The sequence below is a fragment of the Bombina bombina genome, chromosome 9, assembly GCF_027579735.1.
Source record: "Bombina bombina isolate aBomBom1 chromosome 9, aBomBom1.pri, whole genome shotgun sequence".
Classification (NCBI taxonomy): Eukaryota; Metazoa; Chordata; class Amphibia; order Anura; family Bombinatoridae; genus Bombina; species Bombina bombina.
Window position 1 is genome coordinate 75655409 of NC_069507.1, and position 18391 is coordinate 75673799.

General features: G+C 38.6%; 1 protein-coding gene across 2 annotated transcripts in view; it reads left to right on the forward strand.

Annotated features, from left to right (window-relative positions):
• Positions 1 to 18391, forward strand: part of PRKG1 (protein kinase cGMP-dependent 1) — a 1360211-nt gene that overhangs the window by 1029817 nt on the left and 312003 nt on the right. For both annotated transcript variants that reach the window (XM_053692228.1, XM_053692227.1), the window contains exon 5: positions 15533 to 15596. In XM_053692228.1, the coding sequence (XP_053548203.1) occupies positions 15533 to 15596 (64 nt within the window). The remainder of the gene's footprint in view (positions 1 to 15532; positions 15597 to 18391) is intronic.

Consider the following 18391-nt stretch of genomic DNA (forward strand, 5'->3'; position numbering starts at 1 on the left):
CATTCCTTTTAGAAACAAATATGCCTGTAAAAGCCAGAAAGCATGCTAGGATTTCATCTGGAACTGAAATAATCTGAAGATGTAAGAATTGATAATCCTCACAGTGTTTAGCGTTATTTTGTTGAATATAATCCAGGGATTTATAGTTTATCATGATGTATAGATGGTTTAAAAAATATATATTTTGTTAATATCAGACTCTTAAATGGATATAAAACTACATTTTCAAACAATTGCTGTGTACAATGTCAGAGGGATAGGCTTAGGAAGTCAGGAATATATACTTATAATTTTCATGGAATTGGAAAAAACCCATACACAGGTACATACACTTACGGTACATTCACATAACGCACATATTCACACATAAGCATACACTCACACACATTCACACGCACACACATTTATACACTAACATTCACATACATTCACATACATGCACTTACACATACACACAAGAGCACAAATTCACACACACACACATACACTCACATTCACATACATGCTCTTACACACACACATTTACATACACTCACATTCGCATACGTGCAGCTTACACACACACAACCACACATGAGCACAAATTAACACACACACATGCACTCACATTCACATGCTCTTAAACATATATATACATACTCGCACACACACACACATATACTCAGTCACACATACATACACTCACACTCATATACACACACTCTGCAAAAAAATCTGCAGGGGGCAGCACTGCTGGTGCAATGCTGCCCCCTGCAGATTCACGGCCAATCGCCGCTAGCAGGGGTTGTCAATCAACCCGATCATATTCGATAGGGTTGATTTCTGTCCGCCGCCTCAGAGCAGGTGGACAAGTTAGACCGCTGCTTCATAACTTCTGTTTCCAGTGAGCCTGAAGGCTTGCTGGAAACAAGGGGCCTCAACAGTTCCATACAGAGCTTGATAATTATGCCCCCAGATCTAAATCCAATAGAGCACCTTTGGGATGTGGTGGAACGAGAGATTTGCATCATGGATGCATGTGTAGCCGGTAAATCTGCAGCAACTGTGTGATGCTATCATGTCAATTTGGACCAACATCTCTGAGGATTGTTTCCAACACCTTGTTAAATCTACGACACAAAGAATTAAGGCAGTTCTGAAGGCAAAAGGGTGTCCCAGCCGGTACTAGCAATGTGTACCTAATAAAGTGGCTGCTGATTGTAGGTATAGATATATACAGAAATATCTATTTAAAAATACATAGAACATATTCTGCTCTGTGCAGAAAATTGGAATGTGAAATAATTATAGTAAATACACAGTTTTCTAAATATTAATATTGCATAAATATACTTTTTCATGTTTTCATCTACTTAACTGCAAAGGGCTTCAATGCATGTCTATATACTGTATGTGTACAGTACATATACATTTATGTGTTTATTTGTGTATATATGTCTGTAAATACATACTTTAATTGCACTCAAGCAATCATGTTTACTTTGAACCTGTAATACGAGCACTACATCTGACGTGCACAAAACAGCCAAAATAAACCACTTTTCACTTGCGCTTAACTGTTAGCATGCCACTTGTAATTGGGCCCACAATGTATATTAATATGTATCTGTTTTGTTTTCACACTTAAACTGAAAAAGTAAATGTCTCAGATATTTGTTTCATCACATTTTTATATTTACTTTTCATTATTTTGTCTTTAGTGAAAATCAATATAGTGTTGAAATGTAAGCTCTGGATAATACATTGAACTAATAAGAAAATACTGACAGATTGTTTTAAAAAGTTAGCAGAGGCTTATTTTGAGTATTAAATTATGGTTTACTGAAAGCTATAGTTAAAATTAAACACTTTAGTTTTTAAATATATTGTTGTGCTATGCCATTTAACCCCTTAACGACCAAGGACGTACGCCACACGTCCTCAAAAAAATACACTTAATGACCGAGGACGTGTGGCGTATGTCCTTGGTCTGGAAAGCAGCTGGAAGCGATCCTGCTCGCTTACAGTTGCTTTCCGGTTATTGCAGTGATGCCTCGATATTGAGGCATCCTGCAATAACCTTTTTTAGCAATCCGGTGCAGAGAGAGCCACTCTGTGGCCCTCTCTGCACCGGACATCACCGGCTAAATTCGTTGGTGGGTGGGAGCCGGTTCGGGAGGCGAGTGGCGGCCATCGATGGCCCTGATGATGTGTAGGGGGGCGGGATCGTGGGCGGGGGTGATCGGAGGCGCGCTACACTACAGAAAAAAAGATGTATTAAAAGTTTTAAAAAAATAGTATTTATTCATATAAAATACATTAGTCAGGGGGTGGGGGATTGGTCTGTGGGGGGGGGGGAAGCTACACTACAGAAAAAGAACATAATTAAAAAAAAAAACATTTCTCTTGCAAACTGGGTACTGGCAGACAGCTGCCAGTACCCAAGATGGCCCCCAATAAGGCAGAGGGGGGGTTAGAGAGCTGTTTTGGGGGGATCAGGGAGGTTGTGGGCTAAGGGGGGATCCTACAAAGTAGCATATGTAAATATGCTAAAAATTTTATTATTTTTTTTTAAAAAAAACACTTTTATTTTAATACTGGCAGACTTTCTGCCAGTACTTAAGATGGCGGGGACAATTGTGGGGTGGGGGAGGGAAGGGAGCTGTTTGGGAGGGATCAGGGGGTCTGATGTGTCAGGTGGAAGTCTGATCTCTACACTAAAGCTAAAATTAACCCTGCAAGCTCCCTACAAACTACCTAATTAACCCCTTCACTGCTAGCCATAATACACGTGTGATGCGCAGCAGCACTTAGCGGCCTTCTAATTACCAAAAAGCAACGCCAAAGTCATATATGTCTGCTATTTCTGAACAAAGGGGATCCCAGAGAACCATTTACAACCATTTGTGCCATAATTGCACATACTGTTTGTAAATAATTTTAGTGAGAAACCTAAAATTGTGAAAAATTTAGCTTTTTTTTTAATTTGATTGCATTTGGCGGTGAAATGGTGGCATGAAATATACCAAAATGGGCCTAGATCAATACTTGGGGTTGTCTACTACACTACACTGAAGATAAAATTAACCCTAGAAGCTCCCTACATGCTCCCTAATTAACCCCTTCACTGCTGGGCATTACACGTGTGGTGCACAGTCGCATTTAGCAGCCTTCTAATTAGTAAAAAGCAAAACCAAAGCCATATATGTCTGCTATTTATGAACAAAGGGGATCCCAGAGAAGCATTTACAACCATGTATGCTATAATTGCATAAGTTTTTTGTAAATAATTTCAGTGAGAAACCTAAAGTTTGTGACAAAAATTGTGAAAAAGTGAACAATTGTTTTTATTTGATCGCATTTGGCGGTGAAATGGTGGCATGAAATATACCAAAATGGGCCTAGATCAATACTTTGGGATGTCTTCTAAAAAAAAATATATACATGTCAATGGATATTCGGGGATTCCTGAAAGATATCAGTGTCCCAATATAACTATCGCTAATTTTGAAAAAAAGTGGTTTGGAAATAGCAAAGTGCTACTTGTATTTATGGCCCTATTTCTAAACTCAGGACAAAATTTAGAAACTATTTAGCATATGTTTTTTTGGTGGTTGTAGATGTATAACAGATTTTGGGGGTCAAAGTTAGAAAAAGTGTGTTTTTTTCCATTTTTTCCTCATATTTTATAATTTTTTTTTATAGTAAATTATAAGATATGATGAAAATAATGATATATTTGGAAAGTCCATTTAATGGCGAGAAAAACGGTATATAATATGTGTGGGTACAGTAAACGAGTAAGAGGAAAATTACAGCTAAACACAAACACCTCAAAAATGTAAAAATAGCCTTGGTCCCAAACGGACAGAAAATGGAAAAGTGCTGTGGTCATTAAGGGGTTAAATCACCTGAGTGTGTAATAATAATAATAATAATAATAATAATAATAATAGAAAAGCTCTCCTGATTTTTTTATGCCATAGCAAATAGAAATATGTTTTGTAAACTTAGATTATACTTCTGCATTTTAATTAATTTAATCAAGAGGGGCAAGATTTTGTAATATGAGTCAAGGGGTGGGGCTTTGACTGTTCATGCTGCTATTAAAAAACGTGAAGAAGGGGGACGTATCCGTACAGCGATCTGAGATGATCACACTTTCCTAGAGCTCTGGCTGAAACTCTGAGAAATTTGCCGATATCAGAACAATCAAACAGCGAATACCCAATTTCAATCATCAATATATCTGTGCTTCTTAATAGCATAATAAATATCATATTATCCGCTGTGTTTTTGAAACTGGAGAAAAGGATCAGACGTTTAAGGCCTAGGGCAGCGGCTCGCAGTAGGCAGCGCTGCCCCCTCAGTAACACGAGGTTCTTTGCCAGAACTGGTCACAAAAGAATAATAACGTTGACTCTGACCATACCAATTAAACCACACAGGCAATATTAGCACTCAGAAGAGAAGGGGAAGAAGATAACTACTGCGGAGTACACCCTTCCACAATAAGCATGGCCGCCAAATGGGACACAAACATCATTGCCCGCATCAACCAGCGCTTGGATAATGTTAAAGATCGACTACTAAGCCTATTGGAGAGAGCTCTGCAGGACTTTCTGATAAGATGCCTTGATACACCTCTAATGTTGTTTTCTCTCACGGGTTTGCTAGATAACCATGCCATGGCAGATGGGCCTACAACCACGTGCTCCCGCACTAACCCGATCCCAGCAAAAGGCCTCAACAACAGGAGATTCTAACATCTACAAAGAAAAGGTAGCTGCCTACATCGGAACTCCAGAAGAGAAACTATCCTCTCCGTATTTGCCTTACCGGCACCGTGGACACAGATAAATACATTATTAGAGCGGGTGCACCTATCAACGCCGCTTCTTCTACGACTCACACCATTGTATTACAAAATTACATACAGGCGAGATGGATCTTGCCGGTGGCGGTGCCTTTACGGGAGTCGGGGGGGACTCCTGGGTTGTTGTGGGGACCAGGGGGACGAACTCTGCGCCTGCTGAAATCACCCAAAATATCCTCTTTACACAGCCGGACTTTTGTGGTTATTAGGCGGGCTTGACTTCACCTAAAGCCCTAACAATCTGTGCTCACTCAAAATCCTTAAACCCATTGACCTTGATCCAATGCCTTCCACATGCTGATCCCCATTTGTGCTCTGGGACTGAGCCCTATAAACAAGCAAAGTATTGTTGCGGAGGACCTTTTTACAACCCACCTTAATATGTATGTTTCATAGAAAGCTAAATGAATGATTTAAAGGTATTTTTCACTACTATGTTCGTTGTTTTTGACCACTTTTAGATATACCTCGTGGGGCCCTGTTCTTTTTGTTATTCTTTCTCATAAATCATTGTTAACATTTCTCAAACCTAAGGGTTCATGCATAGGGGACATACTGTAAACGGAGTTTATACATAGCAGACACAGATTAGACATTTATAACTCTGTTACCTCTGATTCAAATCCCCATATTACTCTGCACTTTTTATTAGATTATTGAAGCACCAGTTCCAATATACTATATTTATCATAATGTATGCACTGACGATTTTCTGTCAATACAATGTTAACCACGACAACTGTAATGTACTTTATATGTGTACTCTTGTTTTTTTGTGGGGGGGCCTCAAAATAACATTTTATGCATGGATTGTAAGACAGGTGTAGTTTCTGTTAACACAGTATCCTTATTATATACAATCTTAAGCTATTATGGGTTTCTCCTCTGGGGCTAGCGGCCGGAGCCGTGGGGGAGACGAAAATAGAAAAGCTTTATGTAATGTACGTTAATTTCTACTTGAATAAGAAATTCAAACCTAACACATTGATACCACTTATAATAGTATGGAAGGAGTTGACATACACTTACTCTAAATGGGACCTGAAGCTATGCCCCATTGAGTTAGCACTGCTGCTCAATATCAGTGAATTAATATACATATGCACTATTAGAATGGGGAAGGATATGTCTTAAGAGGTATAAACTCCTGCTATATATTTTTTCATACCCTCTTGGATTAACATGATTTAGTTAAATAACCTACTAGTTAATTTTAATTTAAAAAAACATTCGGCTAGATTACGAGTTGTGCGTTAGGCTTAAAAAGCAGCGTTGGTCAGTCCCAACGCTGCTTTTTAACGCCCGTTGGTATTACGAGTCTTGAAGGTACAGGTGTACCGCTCACTTTTTTGACCAGACTTGGAAATACCGCAAATCCACTTACGTCAATTGCGTATCCTATTTTTTCAATGGGACTTGCATAGCGCTGGTATTACGAGTCTGACAAAAAGTGAGCGGTAGACCCTCTCCTGTCAAGACTGGTACCACATTTTAAAGTCAGTAGTTAAGCACTAAAGTGCTAAAAATTACACTAACACCCATAAACTACCTATTAACCCCTAAACCGAGCCCCCCCCCAACATCGCAAACATTAAAATATTTTTTTAACCCCTAATCTGCCGAACCGGACATCGCTGCCACTATAATAAACATATTAACCCCTAAACCGCCACACTCCTGCCTTGCAAACATTAGTTAAAGTGAAAGTAAACTTAGTGGTTATGCTATGCACATTTACACAATGAATTTAAAAACAATAGGACTTTCATTCATCGTTTTGCTTTTAACAATCATTAAATACCTTAATCGCCGCATCTAAAGTCTTTTTTTTATTTCAAATTCAACCCGTTGTTCATAACGCAATTGACTTCCTGGTCACGTTTTCCTCAACCTCCATTTGACTTTCTGGCCGATCGGCGGCCGTTGAGCTACGTCATACAGGGCTGTAACCTATTGCGCATGCGCCGAGTCTAATCTAAACAGGATTCAGGGTGCTCAGATATGCGACCTGACGCAGCTGAGCGCACAGAGATGAAAATACAGGACATACTCGCGCTGCGCCGCTCTCAGTATGTCACAGTCTTTAGGTAGGCGTAAAAAAAAAAATGTTTTTTAACCCTTTCAGTGCTGTTTAGATCAACACTTTTTGTGCTGTTTAGATCAATGTGTCAAATTTCCATGTATGAAGACTGAAATGGGCAGGCCCCGTATTTGTCCCTGTAACTTCCTGAAACCCCATAAAACCTATACATAGGGGGTATTGCTGTACTCATAAGACATTACAGAATACATATATTGGTGTTTTATTGCAGTAAAACCTATCAGGATTATATTTACAATATTAAATGTGAGTGCTTGTTTAGAAAAGATAAAATGTCCTTATTTCTCACACTTACTTAAATTTTATTCATATTCAATTATAGTTCATATATAAATATTTGATGTCAAAAGAAAGCCTATTTGCCCTCTAAAAAACTGTATATAATAAGTGGGGTGCACTTTATGTGAAAGAGGTTAATTATGGTTGAACAACCATATAGCCCAAATTCTAGGTTTGGTTTACGTGTAGGACCTGGACAATTGCCTCCATCCTTAACCCTTTCCCGCCGTTAGGATGTTCCATGCTGTCCTAACTGCGCTGGGCTTTAGCGCTGTTAGGATGGTATGGAACGTCCTAGCCATTTGGCTGTCCTGAAGCCATAGCCACTTGCTAAATGGGATTGCGGGCTGGAGGGCGGGAAACTCCACCCTGACCCGATCCCATCATTGAAATCAAGCGTTTGCATTTTTAAAATTTTTACTTATTTGATTACATCTGAACTTTTGATGTAGACAAATATGTCCTGGCAGGAAGGGGTTAAGGTGTTAAGACAGCCTTGTATTTATTAGTTTTTTTTCTTGGTTGGAGGTAATGACAAGAATCAAAGCACCACGGAGTATTGATAGAACTTTGCATATAGCGCACCAGCTGCAGATTAGACAAGACCCATTATTAGTTTCTTGCTGCAACTCAATACTCAGTTTGTAATAAATCATTAATCTTGCACCATCCTCAGAGACAAGTGTTTTTAAATTGTGATGGAATTTATTAGGATCTTAGAAAAAAAAATAGTATTGTCAATAGTTTATCCTGCTGTTTTCCAGCTGATAAATAAAAACCTTAATTTTTAATATTCATTTAAAATTGTAGTTTTTAAAATGTATATTTATCAAATTTATAAATCTGTTTTTAAAAACTGTTGTGTATATTCTAATACAAAAGTTATCATTTTATCTTAAAGGTACAAATGTTTATCAAATTGACTTTGTTCGTTGTTATCATTTGTTGAAAAGCAAAGCATAGGTTGGCTCAGGGGTATTCTGTTGCCAATGGCTTGCAAGATGTGTTCAGCTAGCTCCCAATATTGCTTTGCTGCTCTGGAGGTCACTTTAACTATTTTTATGTATGCTACTAAAACTGTGCACTTATAAATATCACTTATAAAGCGATATTTGCGCTCAACTTAGTAGTACCAGCTCAAGCACTGGTATTACAAGTGAGGTGCAATGCGAACGCGACCTCGCATTGCAGGGAAGCATTGCGCTCACAAGAGCACGCTTCCATAGGCTCCAAAGGGAGCTTTGTTCTCATGCCGTCAGACACGGCATGAGAACTAGCGCAGCGAAGGGGGTAAGTCATGCAGCGTTGGGCAGCAAATACAAGTATTTACCGTATGTATATGAATATATACATATATATTTATGTGCATTTAGGGGCCAATTGGGGGACATATAGAAAATTAACCAGAGATGTGATCTCTAGTTAAGCTTCTGAACACTAATTGTAATGGCTGGTTATTTATCGTGTGCCCATAAGCGGGCAAATTTGCCCATTTACGGGTGCGCGATAAATTAGCGCTGCACTTGTAATCTAGCCCTTTAAATTCAACCAGTCCTCACTTTACCTCTTTAAACTGTGACTGCATAATGCACACCCACTATTCAGACAAAAGTAGATGGCTCACTGCATACAGAGACATATAGAGATATCGTATTGACAGATATAAATCACTTTGTATAATGTTGTGGTGGCAGAGTTTTATATCGACAGGATGTTCTTCAACATCTCTGAGGAACAGTAAAAAAACACAACTTTCAGGTTTAACTGCTTAACAACCAGCGCCGTACCCTGTACAACGCTGGTCGTTAAGCCCATAAGGACCAGCGTGGTACCCTGTACGACGCTGCTTTCCTGGGCCTCTCTCTGCCGTGATCTCGCTAAAAGTAGCAAGATTGTGCTATTTCTGCATGCCCCACGAGTGGGGAAATGCAGAAATAGAGTTGCAGAGTTACCGATATGCATCCGGCAATGTTGGTGACAATCGTTGGTGGCGTGGGAGGGTAAGGAGGGAGGCGGGTGGGCGGCCCATCGCTGGAGGGGGATGGGAGGTGGGCGGGAGGACCAGGACCGCTACGCTTCAGAAAAAAAAATTCTTTAGAGCGGCAGGGAAGGAGGTTGGAGGGAGAGGGGGAATCATACAGTGGAGGTGGGATAAGAGGGTGGGAACGCGACCCGGGAGGGGTTGGGGGTAAATAAGGTGGGGGGCAGCTGCACTACAGAAAAAAATTGTGTTGTTTTTGTTTTTACTAAATCAAATTGCCAAATTTTGGAAAACTGGGTACTGGCAAGCAAACAGCTACCAGTACCTAAGATGGCGGATCTAGTAAGAGGGGGAAGGGTTAGAGAGCTTTTTGGGAGGGATCAGGGAGGTGGGAAGGTAAGGGGTTAATCCTACACTTAAGAACATAATTAAAAAAATAAGTTTAAAACTGCCTACTGGCAGACTGTCTGCCAGAACTTAAGATGGGGTGACCAGTGGAGGGATGAGTGGAGGGGTGGGGGAGAAAAGAGAGCTGTTAACCCCTTTACTGCTGGGAATAATAAAAGTGTGGTACGCAGCTGCAATTAGCGATCTTCCAATTAGCAAAAAGCAATGGCAAAGCCATATATGTCTGCTATTTCTGAACAAAGGGGATCCCAGAGAAGCTTGTACAACCATTTGTGCCATAATTCCACAAGCTGTTTGTAAATAATTTCAGTGAGAAAATGTTAATGATTTTTTTTTATTTGATCGCATTTGGCGGTGAAATGGTGGCATGAAATATACTAAAATGGGCCTAGATCAATGCTTTGGGTTGTCTACTAAAAAAATATATAGTTTTGATAGGTAAATAAAAAAAAAGGCTCTATTTCTGTTTAAATGGAGTGATGGAAAAAATGCTAAAAATGCTCTGGTCTTTTAGGGAAGTTTTAGTCTGAAATGCCGGTCATTAATAAATTACAGGTAAATCTGGGAAAATAAACAATAATTATATTAAGTTGTTATTTTTTCAGTTTAAAAGTAAAATGTAGTCAGGCAGGCAGCTGATGAGAGTTCATTGTATTCAAAGCAGCAGCAGGAATACTCAAATGAACTGGGTTCTCTCATTCACCAACCCCACTAGGAGGTGGATTTCTGCTGGTGCCTCATAAATAAATAGTTTTGTTATGTTTAGAAAATACTCCAGTATTGGCATTTTCAGTATAGGTGTTGGCAAAAACAGATTTTTCAAATGACAAATTAAAGAAGGCAAGCAATTTCATACATTCAAGCAGATAAAATTGGGAGCACATTAAAGGGGAGATCATTTAACCCTTTGATGACCGGGTTAATTTGTCTACATCGGAACAACGTTCCGATGTAAAGAAATTGAAATCCTGCGATCGTGCACGCGATTGCGAGATTTCAATGATTAGATCGGGTCAGGGGGCGTCCCTGTGATGCTAAGGCACGCCCTCCGGACCGCGATCACATCATAGAAGCGCCGTTGGCTTTAGGACAGCCAACGGTTATGACGTTTTATTTTGTCAAAGCGGCACTAAAGCCCAGTGTAATTATGACGGAATAGAACGGCATAACAGTGTTAAAAGGTTAAAGTACAATGCCCGTTTTATGTCATTTAAATAAATTTATTTCTATACTGTTTTTTCCTAGAATTTAAAGGGATAGAACGATCAAAAATTAAATGTGCATGGGTGTATTTAAAATTGAAATAGAATCATTTTTCCACTATACTTCCATTTGCAAAAATGCTTCTAGAAAAATCTATGACTGTATTTATGGGGCATACGCACATATGCTGTGATGGCTTGTGCACCAGTATTCAAACCAACACACCAACACTTTCTCAGAGATTTAGCAGTGGTTTATATAACACAAATTACATCTTCAGAATCAAAATATGCCACCCCCAGCACTGTGAGCAAACCTGGGGCGCGATCCGATATCGATCGCAGTTTGCGGCGCAAGCGAGGGAACCGGCGTCGCCCGCAGTTTCAGCTCGCAACTCGAGCCATCCCATATAGGTCGCCGTCAGATGCTAACGTGCCGTAAGTCTCACAAACCAGCGATGTCCAGAAATCTGCGTAAGTACAAATTTCTGGAGTCGCCAGTGACTTGCGGCACGTTAGAAACTGCCGGCGCCTATAAAACCTGACTAAAGTTTAAAACACCCGCACTGTCTAACACGCCTCCCTAACATAGCCCGCACTGTCTAACACGCCTCCCTAACATAGCCCGCACTGTCTAACCCTCTATCCGCTATCCCCCCTCACTATCCTAACAATAAAAAAGCTATTAACCCCTAAACCGCCGCTCCCGTACCCCGCCGCCAGCTATATTATATCTATAACCCCCTAAAGTGAGCCCCTAACACCGCCGCCATCTATATTAAAATTATTAACCCCTAATGTAAGCCCCTTACACCGCCGCCATCTCTATTAAAATGATTAACCCCTAATTTAATCTACCTACCCCGCCGCCAGCTATATTATCTATATTAACCCTAAGTATATTATAGTTAATATAGGTATTACATTATATATATTAACTATATTAACCCTAATTATATTAGGGTTAATATAGTTAATATAGTTACTATAGTATTTATATTAACTATATTAACTCTATCTAACCCTAACTAAATTTAGATTAAATTAATCTAATTCATTTATAAACTAAAATATTCCTATTTAAATCTAAATACTTACCTATAAAATAAACCCTAAGATAGCTACAATATAATTAATAATTACATTGTAGCTATGTTAGGGTTAATATTTATTTTACAGGTAAATTGTTAATTATTTTAACTAGGTATAATAGATATTAAATAGTTATTAACTATTTAATATCTACCTAGTTAAAATAATTACCCAATTACCTGTAAAATAAATCCTAACCTAAGTTACAAATACACCTACACTATCAATAAATTAAATAAACTACAAACATCTATCTAAAAATACAATTAAATTAACTAAACTAAATTACAAAAACAAACACTAAATTACAAAAAATAAAAAAAAGATTACAAGATATTTAAGCTAATTACACCTATTCTAAGCCCCCTAATAAAATAATAAACCCCCAAAATAAAAAAAATTCCCTGCCCTATTCTAAATTCAACAAATTTCAAAGCTCTTTACCTTACCAGCCCTTAAAAGGGCCTTTTGTGGGGCATGCCCCAAAGAATTCAGCTCTTTTGCATACAACAAATACAATACCCCCCCCCCATTACAACCCACCACCCACATACCCCTATTCTAAACCCACCCAAACCCCCCTTAAAAAAGCCTAACACTACCCCCCTGAAGATCTCCCTACCTTGTCTTCACCACACCGGGCCGAACTCCTGATCCGATCCGGGCGATGTCTTCCTCCAAGCGGCAAAGAAGAATTCTTCCTCCGGCGACGTCTTCCTCCAAGCGGCAGCAAAGTCTTCATTCTTCCGGCGGCATCTTCTTTCTTCGCTCCGCCGCCGCGGAGCATCCATCCCGGCCGACTGCTGAACTTGGAATGAGGTACCTTTAAATGACGTCATCCAAGATGGCGTCCACCGAATTCCGATTGGCTGATAGGATTCTATCAGCCAATCGGAATTAAGTTAAAAAAATCTGATTGGCTGATTGAATCAGCCAATCAGATTCAAGTTCAATCCGATTGGCTGATCCAATCAGCCAATCAGATTGAGCTCGCATTCTATTGGCTGATCGGAACAGCCAATAGAATGCGAGCTCAATCTGATTGGCTGATTGGATCAGCCAATCGGATTGAACTTGAATCTGATTGGCTGATTCAATCAGCCAATCAGATTTTTTTAACTTAATTCCGATTGGCTGATAGAATCCTATCAGCCAATCGGACTTCGGCGGACGCCATCTTGTATGACGTCATTTAAAGGTACCTCATTCCAAGTTCAGCAGTCGGCCGGGATGGATGCTCCGCGGCGGCGGAGCGAAGAAAGAAGATTGAAGATGCCGCCGGAAGAATGAAGACTTTGCTGCCGCTTGGAGGAAGACGTCGCCGGAGGAAGAATTCTTCTTTGCCGCTTGGAGGATGACATCGCCGGAGGAAGAATTCTTCTTTGCCGCTTGGAGGAAGACATCGCCCGGATTGGATCAGGAGTTCGGCCCGGTGTGGTGAAGACAAGGTAGGGAGATCTTCAGGGGGGTAGTGTTAGGCTTTTTTAAGGGGGGTTTGGGTGGGTTTAGAATAGGGGTATGTGGGTGGTGGGTTGTAATGGGGGGGGGGTATTGTATTTGTTGTATGCAAAAGAGCTGAATTCTTTGGGGCATGCCCCACAAAAGGCCCTTTTAAGGGCTGGTAAGGTAAAGAGCTTTGAAATTTGTTGAATTTAGAATAGGGCAGGGAATTTTTTTTATTTTGGGGGTTTATTATTTTATTAGGGGGCTTAGAATAGGTGTAATTAGCTTAAATATCTTGTAATCTTTTTTTTATTTTTTGTAATTTAGTGTTTGTTTTTTTTTGTAATTTAGTTTAGTTAATTTAATTGTATTTTTAGATAGATGTTTGTAGTTTATTTAATTTATTGATAGTGTAGGTGTATTTGTAACTTAGGTTAGGATTTATTTTACAGGTAATTGGGTAATTATTTTAACTAGGTAGATATTAAATAGTTAATAACTATTTAATATCTATTATACCTAGTTAAAATAATTAACAATTTACCTGTAAAATAAATATTAACCCTAACATAGCTACAATGTAATTATTAATTATATTGTAGCTATCTTAGGGTTTATTTTATAGGTAAGTATTTAGATTTAAATAGGAATATTTTAGTTTATAAATGAATTAGATTAATTTAATCTAAATTTAGTTAGGGTTAGATAGAGTTAATATAGTTAATATAAATACTATAGTAACTATATTAACTATATTAACCCTAATATAATTAGGGTTAATATAGTTAATATATATAATGTAATACCTATATTAACTATAATATACTTAGGGTTAATATAGATAATATAGCTGGTGGCGGGGTAGGTAGATTAAATTAGGGGTTAATCATTTTAATAGAGATGGCGGCGGTGTAAGGGGCTTACATTAGGGGTTAATAATTTTTATATAGGTGGCGGCGGTGTAAGGGGTCAGATTAGGGGATAGATAAGGTAGATGGCGGCGGTTTTAGAGGCTCACAGTAGGGGGTTAGTTTATGTAGATGGCGGCGGGGTCCGGGAGCGGCGGTTTAGGGGGTAATAACTTTATTAGGGATTTCGGGGGGGGGGGGGGGGGATCGCGGTTGACAGGGAGATAGACATTGCGCATGCGTTAGGTGTTAGGTTTATTTTAGCAGATCGCGGTTGACAGGGAGATAGACATTGCGCATGCGTTAGGTGTTAGGTTTATTTTCTAGTTAGTTTAGGGAGTTACGGGGCTCCAATAGTCAGCGTAAGGCTTCTTACGGCTGCTTTTTGTGGCGAGGTGAAAATGGAGTAAGTTTTCTCCATTTTCGCCACGTAAGTCCTTACGCTGCATATTGGATACCAAACTGCGCGGGTTTGGTATACCTGCCTATGGCCCAAAAAACTGCGGGCGACGGCAGAAATATACGGGCGTAACTTCTAGGTTACGCCGTATATGTGATACCAAATCCGCGCAAATATTGGCGTCGCCGGCTTTTGCGGGCGACGATTTATATTGGATCGACCCCCCGGTGTTTGAATACGGGTGCACAGCTCTCACAGGATATGTGCGTATGCTGCTTTAAAACAGCAATAACTTTTACTAGAAACATTTTTGCTAATGGAAGAATATTGTAAAAATGCTTATATATCAAATTGAAATACACCCATACACTTTTCCAAAAGGTAATCTTTGGGGATCATTAGACATAACCCAATTATGCCTAAATATCACATACAGAAAATATGCTGCGCTAACTGTTAGGAATATAATTGTTTTGATGCATTGTCGCTTTTTTTTTATTTCAGCTTTATCCTTTTTTCTTTTGTTTTTAAAGATATGTCTGTATGTCCATGGGATTTAAGAGGATCTTTGATGATTTAGAGCAAGTTTATTGCCTTTGTTTATCAAAATCCCTTCCAGCTGAGTCTAGCATGACATTAACAATAGACATACTTCAAGCCAGTAAGAATTATTCCGAGAGATTAAATGATACAAGCAGAACTGCTTCACGCATGAACTTCAATAGATTCAATTTGGAAAGTTTGTCTGTAAAGGCAGCTTTGACTGACAAAACTATAAAACAATATTTTATGTTCATTTACTCATTTTTATGCATTAGAAAGTATAAGTAATTCTATTATTTTTGTTTTTGTTTTATTTACAGTGTTCCAACATTCAAGAGCCTTCCTGAAGAAATTCTTAGTAAATTAGCGGATGTACTTGAAGAGGTAAGATTATTTTATAAAATAAAGTTGTTTTTTAAAGGGACATTAAACACTATATACATTTTATAAGCATAGTATTGAGGTTATTCCCGCCTCCCTTTAGTCATGGGTGACGCCATGTTGAAATTTGTCTTTCACTACATTCTGGTGCTGACCTTTTTGCACATGTGCAGCAACTCTCCTTCAGATACCTGCAGTGTACCCTAGGTTCCAAAATGGCGGCAACCAATATTAGAGGAAGGTGCATGAAATGTATTTAGTGTTTGTGTCCCTTTTATTTTATTTTAAACTTTAAAGTAGAGATGGACAACTTTTCACTAGATATTGTGGCCTTGGAAAAACAGAACTAAGAATGTTTGTTAAATTATTTGTGACCACGGATAAAGAGGAACTAAAAATGTGTGCTTTGGGGATTTCTGGTGGGTGGGCAAGCAAGCTTGCCACAACCTGACCTACCAACCATCCCAAATCCTGCAGGATTATCATAGGGTGGGAGGTCTGGAATCTTCCCACCTGAAATTTCTTTACCAGGGCATTAATGATGGTTTTCAGGAATTGTCCCAGCTCAGCTCAGGAAACGCCCTTTCCTACTACACCATGACTTGGCCACACCCACTAATGCCCATGAACTAGCAGTGATCCCGCCCACAAAATCTTAGATGGTATGCACAACTCAAAAGAGCAGGGAGAATTGCAGATAGAGGGTATCCTGCATTGTTAGCTAAATATTTCACTGTGCCACTGGACATTTACATTTTTAGGATATATATTATTATTTGTGTGTTAATAACCATAAATGTATATGCGGCTCTTAAAGGATTCTAAAATATTCATCTGCGTCTGTAATTTGTTATGACGTTGGCCATCATTGCTGTAAAGCAAATCAAGATTACACCTAATACAATTTTAGCAGCCAATAAACTGGGAGGAAACACTTGTGATAAAATGTGATAATAGTGACAATATTTTGGATAAGATCAGACTTCTATCAGGCCTGATCATGGTCTCAGGGCTAAAATAAGACCTTGTAGCCTTGAATGATTGGATTGTCTCTCTACCAGAAAGCAAGCTGTGAGTTTTAAAGGGAGAGAAAGAAGCATTAAAGGGATACTAAACCCAAATGTTGTATTTTATGATTCAGATATAGCATGCCATTTTAAAAGGATACTGAACCCAAATGTAATGATCCAGATAGAGCATGCAATTTTAAGCAACTTTCTAATTTAATCCTATTATTATTTTTTCTTTGTTCCCTTGGTATCTTTATTTAAAATAGCAGGAATGTAAGCTTACGAGCCGGCCCATTTTTGGTTCAGCACCCTGGATAGCGCTTGCTTGCTGAACCAAAAATGGGCCAGCTCGTAAGCTTACATTCCTGATATTTCAAATAAAGATACCAAGAGAATGAAGAAAAATTGATAATAGCAGTAAATTATAAAGTTGCTTAAAATTGTATACTCTATCTGAATCATGAAAGAAAAAAAATTGGGTTCAGTATCCCTTTAAGCAACTCTCTAATTTACTTCTATTATCAATTTTTCTTAGTTCACTTGCTATCTTTATTTAAAAAATATAGAATCTAAGATAAGGAGCAGGTCAATTTTTGGTTCAGAACACTGGATAGCGCTTGCTGATTGGTGGCTACATTTAGACACCAATCAGCAAGCACAACCCAGGTGCTGAACCAAAAATGGGCCAGCTCCTAAACTTACATTCTTGATTTTCACGTAAAGATAGCAAGAGAACAAAGAAAAATTGTTAATAGGAGTAAATTAGAAAGTTGCTTAAAATTGCATACTCTATCTAAATCATGAAAGAAAAACTTTTGGTTTAGTATCCCTTTAACACAATTCTCTGATGTGCTAGAGCAATTATTGTTTGCAGAGAACTATGTGTTTAACCTCTGCAAAGACAATTTACTGCCAATCCCGAGCTGAGCAAAGGTGGTGATTGGCAGCACCACTCATATTCCTGTCCTGATTGACTCAGCATCCAAATTCTAGTAGTGTATTGCTGTTCAAGAGTTGACTTTATTAAAGTCAACTATTGTTTGCAATAAATACATCATTTATAATAGTGCAATAATAAAACACTCATTTAAAGGAACATAAAGTAAAAATTTAAACTTTCCTTGCTCAGTGTGCAATTTTAAGAGACTTTTCAATTTACTGCTATTATTAAATTTACATTTGTCCTTGTAGTATCCTTGTTTCGAAAAGCATACTTAGGTAAGCTCAGAAACAAAAATGCATTACAGGGAGCAAGCTAGTGATTGGTGGCTACGCACATATGCCTCTCGTCATTGGCTCACTAGTGTTCAACTAGGACCAAGTAGTGCTTTGCTGCTCAGGAGCTGACTTTAACTATGTTTTTAACCATGCCAGCTAGATAAACACATCGGGAGATTAGTGGCATATGTGTGCAGATTTCAATCACCAGCTAGCTCCCAGTAGTGAATTGCTTCTCCATAGCCTACATACTTCAAGAAAATTTACCAGGAGAACAAATCATATTTGATAAATGAGAACTGTTTTCTATGTTATAGAGCTTATAAGCATTTAGCTTTTTTTATAGTATGGAAAATTAAAGATTTCTAAATAATAAAAATCCTCATGGAATCCCCGTGCGTCTATAGTTGAGGAAAATATCAGCGACATGTATTGAAGTAAAAAAAAATCCCTTTTTGTGAAGCATCCATAACTAAAGAGTCTTAAATATGATATGTTAATGAATGAAAGAAATAACTTGATTCATTTCATACATGGATACCTTTGTGTTTGCGGTTTAGTTCACTGATC